The following is a 17,594-nucleotide window of genomic DNA, read 5'->3' on the forward strand; positions in this document are numbered from 1 at the left end:
CACAGAATATTTCTCAATTAGAAAGTCAGCTTCTCTGGGGTGAGAACATGAGCAGAGAAAGCCCCTGGAACCAACAAGGTAATTTCATTATGCAGCAATGGAGTAGGGTCCATAGGAAGTTCTTGACAATAATGAGGATTCAGAAGTTGAAGATATAACTTGGTTCGATAAGACACAATGGTTCATGATCACAATATCACTGCTCTTGTCCACAGGTTTAATAATAAACGATGGATCTGAGGATAACTCTCGAAGAGCTAACAGTTCATTGCAAGAAATGTAATATTGCTTGCAAATCTTATCACAAGTATCCACATCGCGGAGTACCAGTTTTTCAAATGCGTGAATTGACGGGTCAGTGCCATCTTGAAGGACGAATCATCGTAGAGGTGTCTGTGGCTAAAGCATGTTCAGAGAAAACAAGTTAATTTAAGTAAGCGGAAAAACTGCTGTAAGTAGGTTTAAACCTCAAAGGGGTCATAGTGTATAGTGGGTATGAGCGAGAGGCCATAGTTCAAAACACAAGTTTCAATCACTGATAAAGAATAGGATGATAGATTGAAGATCAGAGTGTCGGTAAGTGAAGTGGTCTTCGCAGGAAAAAGAGCTCAAAGTAGAGGAGGTTACCAAAGAGCCATATGTTGTTGATTCTGTCACTGTTGTTGTGATCATCTCATCTGAAAAGGTGCTGCAGGGAGTTCTTGTTGGACCCAGCTGTGTGGGCACATGTCCTGAAAACGGTGAGTATCCATCTTTTGATCCAGTATAGAACTGCTGGTAGAAGCAGAGGAAGAAGAGGAACCAGAGGTATATAATGGATGTGGCAACTTGTTGCCCGATGTGTTGTCTGAAGAAGCAAAAGATTCTTGCTTGCAAGGTGGGTACTTGCCAGGTTCTTATGGCCTGGATTGGCCACTGTTGGAAACAGGATGCTGGGCTTGATGGATCCTTGGTCTGACCCAGCATGGCATGTTATGTGGGCATTTTGAAGATATCCATGGGTAGATGAATCCACAAGTATAGTCAAGTTTGTCTCTCTGAAATTTCTTAAATTTCACAGCTTTTGAGTTTGCCGCAGAATTTTTCGAGATCCTGTTTACACAGTGTCAGCCAGAAGAACCGCTTTTAAACCTTCAATCTGAGTGGACAGCTGAGATTTTAATTTGGATGCAACCTGTTTGGTTGTTTCAATTATTAAAATCATCAAGTCCACGGACCATTTATTTAGAATCTGGTTCCAACGATTGATAAATTCTGAGCTGTCAATATGAAGCCATGGTTCTTTCCAGATTCATAGGCCCCTCAGAATACGGTGAGAATGTGGCAGTATTCAACGAGGGTTGCTGGGTGAAGCTCAGCACGAGTTACTCTTTTCTGCAGAATAGTCACATCAGCACAGGAGATCTGCTGAAAGTGTAGCAAACAGTGGAGCTTCTGAGAGTAATAACTGAAGATCCTGCTCCATGGAACTAAATTAGTCCTGGGAGGCAAAGGTAGCTATTCAAAATCTACACTACTGTGGAAATCTCCAAGCTGAAGTGGAACGAGTCAGCCTCACCTATAAGGATCAAAACAGAGTGAGGTGCATACACAATTAAAAAACAAAGTTGAATGCCACTCTTCAGTGTCAAATAATTGAAGAATTTGTTTTAGGAAAGATTTAGGCAGTTCTGGTCAACAGTCCATATATAAAGTACTTTTAACAGTAGAGCTCAGTCCCCCAACACGATTGGGGGTCCTTTGTTTTGTTGCTTCATAGGTTGGACCTATGTTCTAATGCCTTTATTTTCTGTATTAATTTCACAGTATCTTGCCCCTCCTGATGCAGCTCAGAGCCCCCCCCCTCCCCCCCCAGATGAAAACTGTATCTCTCAGTCTGGCTAAAAGCCAGATTTAAAAAAAGGTGCTCCCAAGGACGTGTTTAGGTCAGGGGAGGAAACTACGCACACAACAGTATTTTCAAATATGCTTGAACAGACTGCAGGGGAAAAATTTGAGGGTGGAAAGTACCTGCGTTCCTTCAGGCTGTTTTCAAAGAGAACTTTTTCTCATTATAAATTTCCTGTAGGTAAGTCGGTACTTTGCTGCTAGGCAGCTCACCCCAAATTTCCCCTCTACATACAATGGACAATATAAATATAGACAAAGAAATGAATACTATACAATCATATAAGTATTGTGCCATCGTGCAGGAACCAGGTTCAAGTCCATGGTGTTCTCTTTCCCCTACTACTTCAGCTAGGAAAACACTCTTTTAGCTCAGCAGTGGAATTCTTGGGCTGGATCCAGACATATGTGGGTAGATTTTAAAAGGGCCACGCGTGCGTCCAATAAATGGACACGGTATTTTATAATGTCTATGCGTAGGTTTTTAAATAGTCTTCATGAGTGTATGCCTGCAGCTTTACACACATGAGAATGAATGAGTGAGAGAGTGAGAGACTCTTTTTAGGGCTCAGCCTGACACTCAGGTGGGTTGGGGTTTTGGGGGGTGATGTTACCGAAACATTCAGAGGTATTCATTGTAAAATTGACATCATTAAAGAATTTTAGACCTTATAAACGATGAAAATTCTAACAAGAGGAAGTGATTGTACACTGCATTCTCTGCTAGCTGCATTGAACAAATCAACTCTTTTTCATCGCTTATAAAGACTAAAATTCTTTAATGATGTCAATTTTACAACGAATACCTCTGAATGTGTCAGTAACATCACACCCCAAACCCCAACCTACCTCCCGAAACTCACCCCGAATCAAAGTGCCCCCCTTACAATGGTCCATATATGGAATGTCAGGCTGAGCCCTCTAGAGTCTCTCTCTCTCTCCTCTCCCCTCTCTCCTTTTCTCTCACTCAGAAGGCATAGCACAGTTACACTGGTAACATACATGTGCTGACTGGGGAAAATTAGGGGTTATGCACATATGGAATACTCATCTCTGCCCCTTTCCCACCTACTTTTCATGGATGTGCATCCCTCCTGGCCTTTTAAAATTTGTGTAGTTCCCGGGTGGCCCACTTACATGCACATGTGGCCATTTATGCACGTGCAAGGCTTTTAAAATCTACCTCATAAAGTTCAGAACCTGATGTCCCTGGTACAAAATGCAGTTTGCAGTGCTGTGCAGAGTTTTAGCAAATGTAAAACGTTTATGCTGTTATACAGGATACTGCATGTTACTGTGAAGAAGAGGTAATTTGAAAATGGCTGTGAAGTTGGTTTCAAACTTGAGCATGAGACTGTATTACTTGGTGGTGGTGGTAGGGGGGGGGAACTTCTAGAGAGAAGGAAATGAATAACTAGGCCAGAAGAAGATAGGACCCACCTTGAGGAGATGATCCTTCAGTGGTTAGAATCCTCGAGCTGGGTCCATGAGATATATTTCCATGAACCAAGTGTCCAAGGTACCCATTTATCTCCTGCATATGTGGATATCCTGAAAACCCACTAGAGGAGTCTCCAGGACAGATTTGGGAAGCCCTGCTCTAGAGAGTATCTCTTAATAGATGTAGATAAGTACATATTTCACCTTGTCTGCCATGCTCTGTAGTTTGGTTTCTGCAGTTGAGGATCTAGAGATTTGAGTTGGTTACCTTCTGGCCCTAGCAGGAGGATTCTACCAATGAAGGAACCACTGCTTTAGATGAGAAAATTAGTAAGATAAATTTGGGTCGGGTATTGTTGGTGACATGGCACCTAGGATCACAAGGACGTACAATCTGTTTCACAAACTTCCGAGCCATCGTTCGGACAAAATCGAGTCTCTGTCTTCTTCTTTCCAAACTGCAGCTCATGGGGATCAGCCAATGGAGCGCGGCACGTGTAACGGAAGCGCTGCTCTTGACGTGCGCCACTCTGTGTGACGTTGACGGGCATCCAGGGAGTCCAAGGCGTGTTCCTCTTGACTTCTGGACAGGTCTCTGGGTTACAAGTTTTATATTCCTGTGTAAAATAGATATATATCCCCATTACGATTTTTTTTCCTAACTTTTTGCACTTCAAAGTGAAGCCTAGCCAAGTAGGAACATCATGAGCCCAACAGCTGGGTTTTAAGGCACATCACTCCCACTGTTATAGTTCTGAGTGTGTAGAGTGCATCTCCATCTTCATACACATGCCAGGCCCCGTTTCCTATGTGCGGGCGGCCAAAGTACCCAAAAGTGATAAAATCAAACACTCTTAATAAATACTCAAAAATACTGTCCTTTTCTCAGTGTGATTATACAAGCCCTGAAATTGTTGTCAGTGTTAACACAAACCATAGCTAAAGTTCAAATCAAGGGATACCACTGACAAAATCTATGATGTTAAAATAATGTATAACATAATTAATTTTCTGAATTATCGATCTGTCTATAATGAGACACTTGTTTTACGTTAGGTGATATGTGATGGTGAGACTCTCTCTCTTGATGCTACATTTATCATCTAACTTAGTTTTTAAAAAACTTTCCTTTAAAGAAAAAATACATTTTGGGTGGTTCATTGTACCTGGCCCCACTAACACAAATATCATTAGAAGTTGTCCTAGAATTGTGTTACACACAAAGCTTCTTAATTTGTGATGCTTCCTCCTTCCTCTCAAGTGCCAGGAGAAGGTCTTGTGGGTTTGTGTTGTGTACTGGAAAAAAGAGCAAGCAGTGAACCACTGGAGGGAGGGAGATGAGGAGCCTCGGGCTGATTTCCTGGCAGTTCCAGCGCACAATAAAACAGCACGTGACATACCACTGCACACCCAGGGCAGGCGTTGCCGTTCTCACAGGACCTCTGCCGCGAATGAATCCCGCCACCGCAGTTGGCGCTGCATTTGCTCCACGGGCCCCAGGACGACCAAAATATCGGAAGCGGACAGGGAATGTTTTCGTTGCAGAAGCTGAAAAGAAAATGGAAATCTTACAGCCCTCCTCCTATGAGGCTCTCTGGGATGCTGGCTCGGACCTGACAGTGAAACACAAATCCTTTTCCCCATAACAGGAACTCTTGCTGGCCCATCGGCTTGGCAGGGGCACCTCCTTGGCATTGCTCATTGGCTGGTGAGGGCTGTCACGGTTTGCAGCAACTGCCTTCCCTCCCAGGTAGGCCGCAGCTGCAGTCTCATTTTCAATTTTCCTCCTGGCTTGCAGGATGTCCTCTCACCAGCAGGGAGTACTGGAGAGCAGCTCTTATTTGCAGCTGTTCCTGCTTTCTCCCCTGTTGGCTCTCCTCTGCAACAGAAACTGCATGGGCCCCTGTAGTCTTCTGAGACCCGCTGGCCCCGTGCAGTTCAGATGGCAGAGGGAAGCTGGCAGAGGAAGAAGCAGCACTGGGTGAGCCTGCTCCCAGATGTCTGCTGTTCAAGGATTGGAGATGGGGAAAGGGACAGCTGAATGTGCCACCGGGTGTGGGGGGACGGGAAGAGAAGTGATAATGCCAGGGGTTGGGGAAGAGGGAAGATGATGATGCTTCAAAGGAGTGGAGAGGAGAGGGGGAGGGGGAGCGAAGATGATGAAGATGCCAGGGAATGAGGTTGAGGGAAGGTGATGCCAGGGGGGTGGAAAGAAAGGGAAGAGAAGGTGATGACAAAGAGTGGGGGAAATAGAAAATTATGATGATGATGATGATGATGTCGGTGGAGGAGAGGAGTGGAGAGAGAGGGAAAGTGATGATGCCAGGGGGTGAAGGAGAGGGAAGATGATGATGATGATGATAGGAAGTGAGTGAAAGGGCAGGTGATAGGTGGGTGGAGGGAAAAGGAAGAGAAGATGATTGGCTTGATGGGGGTGAGGGAGAGGGAACTTGATGTGATCATGCCAGGGGATGAGGGAGAGGGGTTGAGGCAGAGGGAAGGAGGTGATGATGATGATGATGATGGAGGAGGTGAGGTGAGGAGGTGGAGAGAGAAGGGGATGATGATTCCAGGGGATGGGAGAGAGGGGTTGAGGAAGAGGAACGGTGATAATGATGGTGGGTGTAGAAGGAGAGGGAAGGTGATGATAATGAGAGGGGGGGAGAGAGATGGTGGGAGACGAAAGGTGATGATGATGCCAGAGGGTGGGGGGGGGGGGGGGGAGGAAGAGGGCTAGATTAAGTGGTAATGCGGGGGGGATGGGGGAAGAGGGAAGGAAGAAGATGCTGATGCTGGGGGTTTGGTGGAAGAGAGAAGGTAATGATGTTAAGGAGTGGGGGGCGATGCCAATGGGATGGGGGAGAAGGAAGAGAAGAGAAACTGATGATGAGGAAGTGGTTGGTGTGCTACAATGAAGTGAACCCTGTGCCAGGTGTTCCAAGAAAGAAAAAAGGTTGGGAATCACTGAGACAGAGGAATCCGAATGTGGGTGTCCTGCACCACAACAAGACCCACAAATCCTTCTGTACAGAATTTAGGACTGCATAGAGGAGCCAAACCAGCCTGTGCACATCCAACTGGAACCAGATCATTATTACCTTCTGCACATGGATAATTTATACTATTTGATGGACAAAGAAAAAAAACAACAGTCATAGATGTATCTTTTTGAGGCAGTTTTATCACTGCACTCTTTCAAGATAAGAGAATCAGAACTGACAGGAAATCATGAAAACCGTGTACCGACATCCATTTATCATGTAAACACATTCTCAGGAACAGATTCAAGGAAGAAAGGAAACTGTATTTGCATCCCCAGTATAACTATCTGAATGGAGGGTAGCAGGCACAACGAGGCATTAATTGCATGAATAAAATATGCAGTCTGCATTAACCTTTCAGTCTGTGTCACCTACCTTGAATTAACATCGTCTTGCAAACCAAGCAGGTCTGTCTGTTCTTTGGTCAGAGAAGCAAACAGACGACACGGACTTGTTGGGGCAAGAACTCCAGTTAGAAAGTCCTTAAAGCAGCCATGCCATCCACAGCAGCTTGTCCGTTTCATCGCTTGGGCTTCTCTCTGCTGCTCCTCCTGCAACTTCTATTCTCTTCAAAGGTATTTCATATCCTATTCTTTTACCAGGGCTTCTCAAACCTGTCCTGGTGACCCCACAGCCAGTCGAGTTTTCAAGATATCTGCTATGACTACGCATGAGATGTGGTGGTGAAGACGAAAACAGTCAAAAGAATTCAAAGGTGCATGGGATAAACAGTGTGGATCTCTAAAGGCTAGAAGATGGAAATGAAGAAAAGCGTGCAGGGGAGTAACGTGCAGCGGTACTACCCTTAGCAGAAGGCATGGAGAATACTAGCCTTGATGCTTTTAATACAACTGCAAAACTTACGTGAGATACCAAGGTTCAATGCACTAAAATTATCGTGTTGTACAGAGGGATTTGAATATGATATCACAATTTCCACTAAAAATCACCTCATAGATCTTCAATTTACTTGTTAATCCTTCAATCTCTCAATTAAGTCTCTCTGCTGAGTTGATCTATAATTTGAATAAATATATGAAACTTGATCCAAAACAAATTTTTGTCAGAAAAAATGTTTTTGTAGCTGGAGAGGAAAGTTTCATACTATATTCTTTTTACCCCCACAATCAGCGGAAACAGATGACTGTGCCGCCTTGAAGAAGAGGAAGAGTTGCCGTAAGGGAGTGAAATACCCCTTTGAACAAATTGGCTGTTCAACGAAGAGACCAACCGTTGAAAGGAGTTTAGATCCCCTGAGGAAAGATCCGACAGGATCTGAAATGCGGCCACGTTGGGAGCACAGACGGTGATATACAGATAAGTCAGTGTTAGTTGTTTCAAGTGAAGTACAGAGAATATGGTTGTACAGTCGCATATGAGCTTCATTTGAAGCGGACCTTGAGATCAGTCATATTTACACGGCATACTGGCTTAAATTTTTAATATTCACGCTATACACAAAAAATATTCACCGAAAAAATACTTGGCTGGTGGAGGTTCGTTCATGATTACAAAACATATTACCCGATTGTGGGGGTAAAAAGAATATAGTATGAAACTTTCCTCTCCAGCTACAAAAAAATTTTTTTCTGACAAAAATTTGTTTTGGATCAAGTTTTATATATTAATTCAAATTACATATCAACTCAGCAGAGAGACTTAATTGAGAGTTTGAAGGATTAACAAGTAATTGAAGTTCTATGAGGTGATTTTAGTGGAAATGTTAATACAACTGCAACATTGCTCCCCACTTCGATGGCAGGGGGAAAAGGGGAATTGGATTCAGACAACAACCAAGAAGGCCCTGACTTCTAAGGTCTGGGGTACTGACATGCAGACATAAGGGGAAAATCACAGGACTGCTTCTATAGCCAAATCCATAAGCAAAGCACATCAAGCAGCACTGACTGAATTTTCAAGTTACAAATGTTGCTAGCTGAAATTTTTATGAGCAATCATAAGGCTTGAGGAAAACTGCAAGGAGCAGCAGTTACTACCCTTAAGAGAAATAAGAGAGTAACCTGCACAGACTGGAAGTTACTACCTTAAGAAGCTTCTGGGCAGGCTGGATGGACCATTTGGACCTTTTCTGCCGTCATGTCTATGTTTCCATGCAAATACTGGGCTCTTATGCTAACACAGCTTTTTAACCCTGGGCTCCCAGGTCTCAATATCAGAAAACCGGAAAGATGAATAGGTGACAGCAGACAACCAGCTACTGTAAATATTAATAATACACTTTTATGAGTTGTCTTACACAGGACTTACAAACGTTGATTCGGCTATCATGGAGCCAAATGCAATGTTTGTGCAAAATTCCTCAGCGCTGTCAGAGACGTGTGTGTGTGCTCCCTTGAGTTTCCGGTTCTTCGATACCCCAACCAGCTTGTGATGTCTTCTTCTGAGTCTTTTTCAGTTAGTCCATCTGGACTAACTTGAAAACATTTTTTTTAACTCACATTTTACACTCAGTTTTATGTGATATGTTTTGGTCTTTTGATTGGATAGATGCTGTGGCACCTGAGATTTGATGCTAAAAAACACAAAGTAATGCATTTAGGATGCAAACACCCAAGGGAAAGGTACAGTATTTGGAGGTGAAATTCTTCTAAGCACAAAGGAAGAGTGGGATCTGGGGGTAATTGTATCTGATGATCTTAAGGTGGATAAAGTGACAGTAAAAGCCAGAAAGATGCTTGGCTGCATAGGGAGAGGAATGGTCAGCAGGAAAAGGGAGGTGATTTTGCCCTATATAGGTTCCTGGTGAGACCTCATTTGGAATACTGTGTCTGATTCTGATGGAGTCGACCCAGATGGTGGCTACTAAAATGGTCAGTGGTCTTCGTTCTAAAGCATATGGGGAGAGACTTAAAGATCCAAACATGTATACTCTAGAGGAAAGGCGAGATAGGGGCAATATGATAGAGACATTCAAATATCTCAAAGGTTTCCATGCACAGGAGGTGAGCCTTTTTCAATGGAAAGGAGGCTTTAAAACAAGGGGTCAAGCGATGAGGGTGAAAGGGGGTGGACTCAGGAGTAATCTTAAGAAATATTTCTTTACAGAGGTGAATGAGTGGAACAGCCTTCCAGTGGAGGTGTTGGAGACAAAAACAGCATCTGAATTCAAGAAAGCATGGGATAAATGCAGGGGATCTCTAAGGAGGTGATGGGAATTAGAATGCTTAAATTAATTGGATGGATGGGCAGTTTGGATGGGCCATCCGGTCTTTTTCTACCATCATGTTTCTATAATTATAAAGTGGTATTAGTGATTCATTATCAGTATGCAAATCTAGGAAGTATTATTTGTTGGTAACTGGTGTTTTATAAGAGGGAGAATTTTACTTTCATTGTCTCTACCCTACTCTTCGAATGTCTATGTGCTTTTCGCTTAGCTTGGTTTCCCTTATCTCAACTGAGTCCGCTGCCACAAGATCTATAGTGCATAGCATAAACGGGAACAAAATTAATTATATATTCTCATGTTAGATGCTATGCCAGTTCTCTATGTAATTTCTTTGCTTTCAACAGTTTTTCAAGACTATGTTGAGTAGTTTTCGCTTCCAGGTGCCTTTACTGTTTCCTAGATTGGTTCCATAAAGTTGTGCTGTCAGCTGTCAAGCAGTTTGCATAGACCATTAACAGAGTTTGGCTAATGATTCTGGCCTACAGGGTCTCCAGATTCATCTTCATGCATATTCGTTGTGGATGTCCTGAAAATCTGGCCGGCTGTAGAGCTTTCAGGGCAGGTTTGGGAAGCCCAGTAGTAGTCATACTGGTCCTAGAGAAAGCTGAAGTCTCGATAGCTCTTATTAGATCAATGGAAGAATTAGTTAAAGATGAGTTTTTGAGGTCTTGAAGGAAGGGTCATCCTGAAGATAGAGTGAATTGGCCCATGCTTTGCTGGTGTCAGGCATCAACAGCATATTGGCAAGTACTTTGTGCACTTCTATGATGTTATCCTCTCTCCCCTCTCCACCCCTCACCACAATGCAATCCTCTCCCCCTTTCTATCTGCCAGCAGGAGGAAAGCAGAATTTCCTTCTCTAGCAGTTTCAATGCATCAGACTTCAGACTGAAGGAGGCAGAGAGGCATGTAATAAACCCTGCTCTCCTCCTGCCAGCAGGAAGAAGGGAGGAGGGAGTGGATCACACTGGGGAAAAGGAGGTGCAGAGAGGATAAGGAGAAGAATGCACAAGTATGCATGTGGAGGACAGAGGTCCTGCCCAGACTAATCTACCAGGGCCCTGCTTCCCCCATCCCTAAGAGGTCAACCCTGCACATAAACTACTTTTACAAAATGTCACCTAAAGAAGTGACCCTTGTGGTCACGAAACCTGACCTATTCAGCAAATAAGATACGTGTACCTTGTCTCATGGCTGTGCCCCTTTTCAAAACCGTCTCACATGAGATCACACTCATTTGTTCAGCCCTGAAGGGTGAGCTTTCAAAATGGCAAAGGCTAATTTCTCCTTCAGAATGGAAAATGCCACCAGAAACAAGAAGGATTATTAGAATTATAACTTGACTGGATCATTCTTACCGTTCCTCCCTGCTCTGTCCTACGCAGACTCTGCCCCCGAATCTCGGGGCTGGATTGCTGCAGGATCGCTGCCGGACCTGAAAGCCAATTCCACAGGTTGTGCTACACTGGGCCCATGAAGACCACGGTGTCCACGCTCCGTTTCTGGGGAAGTAAAGGGAAAAGTGAGCAGCCCTTTCCAAAATGGCCTCTCCCTGCCAATCCTGGCTTTGCCAAAGCAACACACACTGACAACGTCACCCCAGGAACCATTTCAAGCATGGCATGTGCCTTTGGATTTTTCCTTTTCAACAGTAAAAGATTTTTAAAAAATATATATAGTATCGGGCAGTGTATTCCTCATTCATCTCCTCTTTTCTAAGCCATGCTCTCTTCAGACCAGAGATGAAGTGGCTGTGGCAATGGACTCCGGTCTTTTCTGCAAGACAGGTAGTCATATATGTTCACTGAGCTACCAAACTAGCCAGCAGGTCACGTGCGTCACCGAGTGTAACCTCTCCCCAACACCAGCTCTTGGCTATCAGAGAAATAATCTTGTGTCAGAATGGGCAAGTCACTCCACCCTCCACTGCCATGTAAGTGGGCTTTCAAAAACTGCTGCAATATCTGCCACTGAATTGTCCATAGGTTTTACCTGCGTAGGTGCACTTTAAGCACATAAATGGGCTTTTGAAAATTGTTACATTTACACACACAACTCCTTTGAAAATGACTTCCTTAAGATGTAAGTCCTATGGGGACATGTAAATACTGTTCTGAACGTGAATGTAAATTCGCTTTGAAGTGGCTAACCAGTCATAAAAATGCAGAACACAAATCAGAAATTAAATTTTAGCTGTAATATTTACTTCTGAGGTATGCCAACTGGGTTATGAAAGCAAAATAACTATGAACAAAGATTCAGTTATTTCAGTGGAGGTTTACATAAGCTACTTTTTCTTAAAGTCATCCATGTCACCTTTATGGTGAAAGCAGAACAGAGTAATAATGTAATAATGATCAATGAAAGCGAGCAATCAGACGAGAAGTAATATCTGTGTGTGTATGTGTGTGTGTTGGGAGGGGAACATTTCCCCAGAAGGCGTGCTATTATTATGACAAACAACGGCATTAGCTGAAATTTTTCACTGAATCATGTGAAAACACAACTGTGGAAAAATGCAATTTAATGTGATATACTACAGGCTACTGTGCAAAAATAGGAGACAATTTGGAGAGGTCAAGGGAAGGTCAGTCTCCACAAGTAATTACAGCAGGTCCTACAGGAGGGAGGGTTCAGATCTGCACCATGGGCGATGCCATAGGACAAGACAAGAAGGAGGACTTAAACACTCATCTCTATAATGAAATCAATTTATTTATTTTATAAGAAAGGCCTACTGGAATGATGGCTGAAGCCCAAGGATTCGGCCAGACATCCATTACTTCACGAGGGAGGGGGGTGAAATTAACCCTTTTGTAACATGACAAGACATTTTTTTCAACATGCCACTTTTTTTTTTTTTTTTTGCACAGGCAGCCTATGACCAAATAATAAAAAAGGCACCGCGTCTTTAATCAGTGAGAGTGCAATAGAACTCCAATGGGATAGCTAAAATACGGTGGATTCTGCTTGGAGGCAGGGGATGGACTAGGTGACCTATTGCTAAGGCCCTTCCCTTACGCAATGCAGATTGTTTTCTTATGCTCAGAATCGGGAAAAAAGTCCTTTCTGAATACATCACCAAGCATGTATTAAGAGTGAGGAGGGGGCAACTATAACATAGTGGGGATTAAAAGAGGATTGGACAACTTCCTAAAGGAAAAGTCTATAACCAGTTATTAGCCAGGTAGACGCGGGAAAACCAGTGCTGATCCCTGGGAGTGAAATATAAGAAACAGACTGGAGATCTGCCGGATACTTGTGACCGGACTGGCCACTGTTGGAGAAAGAATGCTGGGCTGGATGGACCTAGATCTGACCCAGCGTGGCACTTCCTATGTTAACTGCTTTTCTATTTAATTAGACGCACATTTTCAAAGGGGATGCGAACATAAAAATAGTACATAAGTGTGTAAGTAGCACATACACATGTACTGTAAATACTACTTTACAAAACATCAAAAGTATATGGATATTTTTGGTTTCGTTCATACATTTTACTGAGGGGGGAAAAAGGGGGTACTCTAAGGCATTTGGGGTGGGGTTCAGAAGAATACACAGTACTTGCTATTTTATAAGAGATATGCGCGTAGACATTACCAAACGTATTCATACACTTTTATATAGGCCCAGTGCAACCGGGTGTCCAAACCGTGCAATTGCACAGACGGCACATCTGGGGGGGGCAGTGTCAGGAGCAAGGAGAGGCCTATGCTACCACCAGTGGACCACATCCCACTGGCAGCAGAAGAATCAGAAAGCCCGTGTGACCACCAAACGGGTTCCATTCCACCAGCATGGAAGAAGCCCGTCCTGCAGCTCCTCCTCAAGTGCTGGCCCTGCGGTAATTCAACACTCACAGTGCTACCACTTCCTGTTTTCTCATCTTGAGATGCACGAGATGTTGAATTACCATGCGGCCAGCATGCAGGAGGAGCTGCAGAACAGCTGCTCTCCTCAACAAAGAAGATTCAGGCTGGCGGAGGCAGCAGCATCGGAGGAGGAATGACCTGTAGACCCTGCCTGCCTGGTCTGCATGTATGTGTGAGTGAATGGGAGGCTGCCCAAGATGGGTGTGTGTGTGAGTGAATAGGAGGCTGCCTGGGATGGAGGTGTGTGTGTGTGTATGAAAGGAAGGCTGCCTGGGATGAGTGGGTGTGTGTGAATGTGTTGCGACCACGGCCTTGAGGCCTTCGGATCCTGTTGCGACCATTGGCTTCGGATCCTGATGCAGGCGCGGCTTACGGCTGGTGGTGAGAACACGGAGGCGCGGTCACTAGCTCATGGGAGAGCGCGAGCCCCTTAACCACGGCAGGACTCAAGGAGGAGCCCCAAGGCACACAGTGGGAGGTGTGAGCATGCAAGCACAGGTGGAGCAGGAACAAGCAGGACTGAGACAGACAAGGAACTTGGAACAGGAAGCAAGTAGGATCAGCCCTCCGCTGGACCTACACACACCAGTGAGACCCAGCAACGCAATGCTGGTCTCAGGAGTAGCCCTCCGGCCACTCGAAAGCCCTTCCAAACCCGCCACTTGGGAACGACAAGTGCGTGAGGCCAGACGGAGGCTGAGGGCAGGAACAAGACGAGGATTTGGAACTTGGAAGGACTCAGACGAGGACTCGGAAGGTGCAGGTGGGCACTGTCCCTCAGGGCGCCCTACACAGCCCGCCATGGGCTGGTCGTAGACCACCCTGTCCGCTTGCGCGCCCTACACAACCTAGGAAGGCTGGTTGCGGACCACGCAGGAACGAGACAAGCGCCAGAAGGGGATCCAACCAAACAAGGCTCCAATGACCGTAAACAGGAACCGAATGTATATGGATTTACCCTCGGGGTGGCCATCTGGAGGACTCGAAGAGCTGGCAGACTCGAAACTTGGAAGACTCGGAACTTGGAACACATGATCATCAGGACTTCAGAACATCTGGAACATCAGGACTAGGCAATGAAGGAGTGTCGACGAGGAACGAGACCAGGAACATCAAGACACAGAACAAAGAACCATCTCGGACACATGAAGACCATGGAGGACATGGACCGGCAAAGAAGAACATGGACAACCATGATATCCGATCTGAAGGCCTTGAGGAACTGGAAGTGGGCCCTTAAATAGGGCTGATGCAGGAAATGAAGCAGCTGAAGACTTCCAGTGGGGCTGCGGGCTTTTCCCGCTGCTGGCCTTTTAAATACAGCGAAGAGGCGCGCGCCAGTGCCTAGAGGAGGGCCCAGGGAGGAGCAGGACCACGGACAGTGGCGTCCCTGCCACGAACACAGAAGCAGGCAGGCATCGGGAGCAGCCTCCAGGCCACTGGATGGCGTTGGCAGTGGCAGCGGCTTCCCTTGCCGCTGAAGGAGAAGAAACCAGGTGGCCTCCTGCCGCGAAGGAGGAAGAAAGTGGCGGCAGCAACATGCGGCACAGGTGAGAACATCCTGGGGCAGCTCTAGGTCGTGAAAATGCACGCCGGCGGCGGCTCCTGCCGCTAGAAGGTCCTGGCAGCGTCTGAAGCAGCAGCACTAGGCCGCGCAGGGAAGCGGTGACAGCGAAGATTGGAGAGGCCTGCTCATGGGATGGGGTCCGCGAGCAGGATCATAACAGAATGGGAGGCTACCTGGGATGAGTGTGTGTGTGTGTGAATGAGATGCTGCCTGGAATGGGTGTGCATGTGTGTGTGTGTGTGAATGAGAGGCTGCCTGGGATGAGTGTGTGTGTGTGAATGAGATGCTGCCTGGAATGTGTGTGTGTGTGTGTGTGTGTGTGAATGAGAGGCTGCCTGGGATGGGTGTATGTGTTTGTTTGAATGGGAGCCTGCACAAATTACACCAGGCCCTAGAACACCAGTAAACCTCCTTTTAGGAAAACAAAACAAATCAGTCTGTTTTAGATCCTTACTCAGAAACTACATGCCAGCAAAATACCACATCTTGGTCACTTATGCAGAACAAAGACAGACCCTGAACAAATACAGAATAAAGACACCAAAAAGTTTAAACATGCTAAGAAGAATTGAACTGGAATCCACATCAAACCAGCCTTTTTATGCAGAGCAATAATGGAAAAACAGAAACAATACCATTATTCATAAAACAATAAAATCAAGAAATATACAATCATAACAGTAATATCATATTCATAAAAAGAATAAATATTTCAATAATGTGAGCATTTGTGCATTTTTGTTATTCTGAAGTTTTTTTTATGTTTTGTTATTATGTACATTAATGTGCTTTTCCTGTACTGCAATGCTGCAGAGTTTTTCATCTGATGAATATTGAAGGAAACAATAAAATAAAAACTAAAAAAAAGAATAAATATTTCAAACCAGTGAATGAATAGAATATCCAAAATTTCCCAAACACCAATAAAATATCTGGGGATGGATATTCAAACACTACTTAGCCAGATAAGTAGGACTTACCCAACTAAGTGGCAGCCACTGAAAATCCGGCTTTGTTCAGCGGCCGACATTTAGCTGGATAAGTATTTATCTGTTTAAGTAGATAATCGGATATCTTGGGGACAGGCAATAGGCAAATCAAGACAGGGCATCTTATTTGGTTATGTGCCTATATTCAGCCTTATCCAGTTAAATTAACCAAATAAGTAAGCCAGCTCATAGCAGATCTAACGTTATCCAGATATAACTTATCTGATTAATCAGCACTTATCCTGTTATGCTCAGCAGTATAGCCATACTGCTGAATATCCATTCTAAGTTAACTGGATAATTTATATCCGGATAACTTAGATAACCGGATATCTTTGAATATTGGGCCCTTGATGAATAAAAAGTCTACTAATTAAAAATTTTCTAATGTTTCCCAAAAATCAATACAATATTTCAAAACTACAGAAACATCAAATTATATCCAATAATTAAAACTATTAAGATTAAAAAATCTCTTGCTCTCCATACCTGGGAACTTTTCCAGTCACCCTGAGATTGTCATGGATGAGGGGAGGTAGGACCACACCGACTTTATCTTCTCTCTCTAACACACACACACACACACACACACACACACAATAACACATTCATTCTCGCACACACTCCCTCTCTCATATACATGCCTATGCTCTCACACACATTCCCTCTCTTTCATATACATAGGTGCTTTCTCTCTCACAGACACATTATATCTGTGTGTGCATGCCTGTGAGATTCTATATGTGACACATAGGCTCTCGCAGGCGCACACACACACACATGCACACATGCTCTCATGCAGACACACCCACATGCACACAGGATCTCACACTGATATGCACACAAGCTCTGACACAGACACGTACACACAGACAAAGGCTCTGACACAGACACACACACACAAAGGCTCTCACTCAGACAAAGACACATGCACACAGGCTCTCACAGACATACATGGCCATAACTTCACTTCGGGCCGTGGTGGCTGAGGTCCACCATGACCCTGCAGGCCTCCTTCTCACTTCAGGCTATGGTGGCATGAGCTCCGCTATAGCCCCGTGGGCCTTCTGTTCTCTTCGGGTTGTAGTGAATAACTCCACAAAGGCCCTACCATGCTTCTTTGCTTTGGGCTGTGGTGGGATGAGCTCTACCATGACCGCACCAGCCTTCCTGTGCTGGCCGGAGGAGAAAGCTGTGAGCGCACATGCACAGCTTAAGAGGGAACATTGCTGGCCTCTCCTTATTTTCAGTTGCCGGTGGGTTAAGTTCAACTGGCGGTCTACGCTTCTCCTTCGGCTGATGACAATTTGGGCTCCTCCAGCAGCCCTGTGCCCTTTCCTGCTGCCTCTGCCCTGCTGGGTGTGCCGCCCTGTTGAAATGCACAGTATGCAAACCAGGTTGCGCTGGGCCTGACCCAGAGCCAGCCAAAAGGAACTCAGCCCTAAAGTTCAGGGATTTGGGTCCTTTCTGGGGAAGCCCATGGAGAAGACCTTAAGTAGAGTTTGCTTTCTTTGAGAAGATGTTACCCCGAAGACCTTGGATTTCAAAACTGTTCTTGTATTTCATTGTCTAAGAAGATTCTGAATTGCTTTTGATTTTTTTTCTACT

At 44.8% G+C, this 17,594-nt stretch overlaps 1 protein-coding gene across 1 annotated transcript in view; it reads right to left on the reverse strand.

Moving 5' to 3' along the window:
* The window catches only part of SEMA5B (semaphorin 5B), a 750,498-nt gene that overhangs the window by 75,185 nt on the left and 657,719 nt on the right, over positions 1 to 17,594 (reverse strand). The window contains 3 exon segments of the mRNA XM_029605220.1: positions 3,719 to 3,944; positions 4,728 to 4,875; positions 10,917 to 11,060. Coding sequence (XP_029461080.1) covers positions 3,719 to 3,944; positions 4,728 to 4,875; positions 10,917 to 11,060 — 518 coding nt within the window.

The sequence above is a fragment of the Rhinatrema bivittatum genome, chromosome 6, assembly GCF_901001135.1.
Source record: "Rhinatrema bivittatum chromosome 6, aRhiBiv1.1, whole genome shotgun sequence".
NCBI lineage: Eukaryota > Metazoa > Chordata > Amphibia > Gymnophiona > Rhinatrematidae > Rhinatrema > Rhinatrema bivittatum.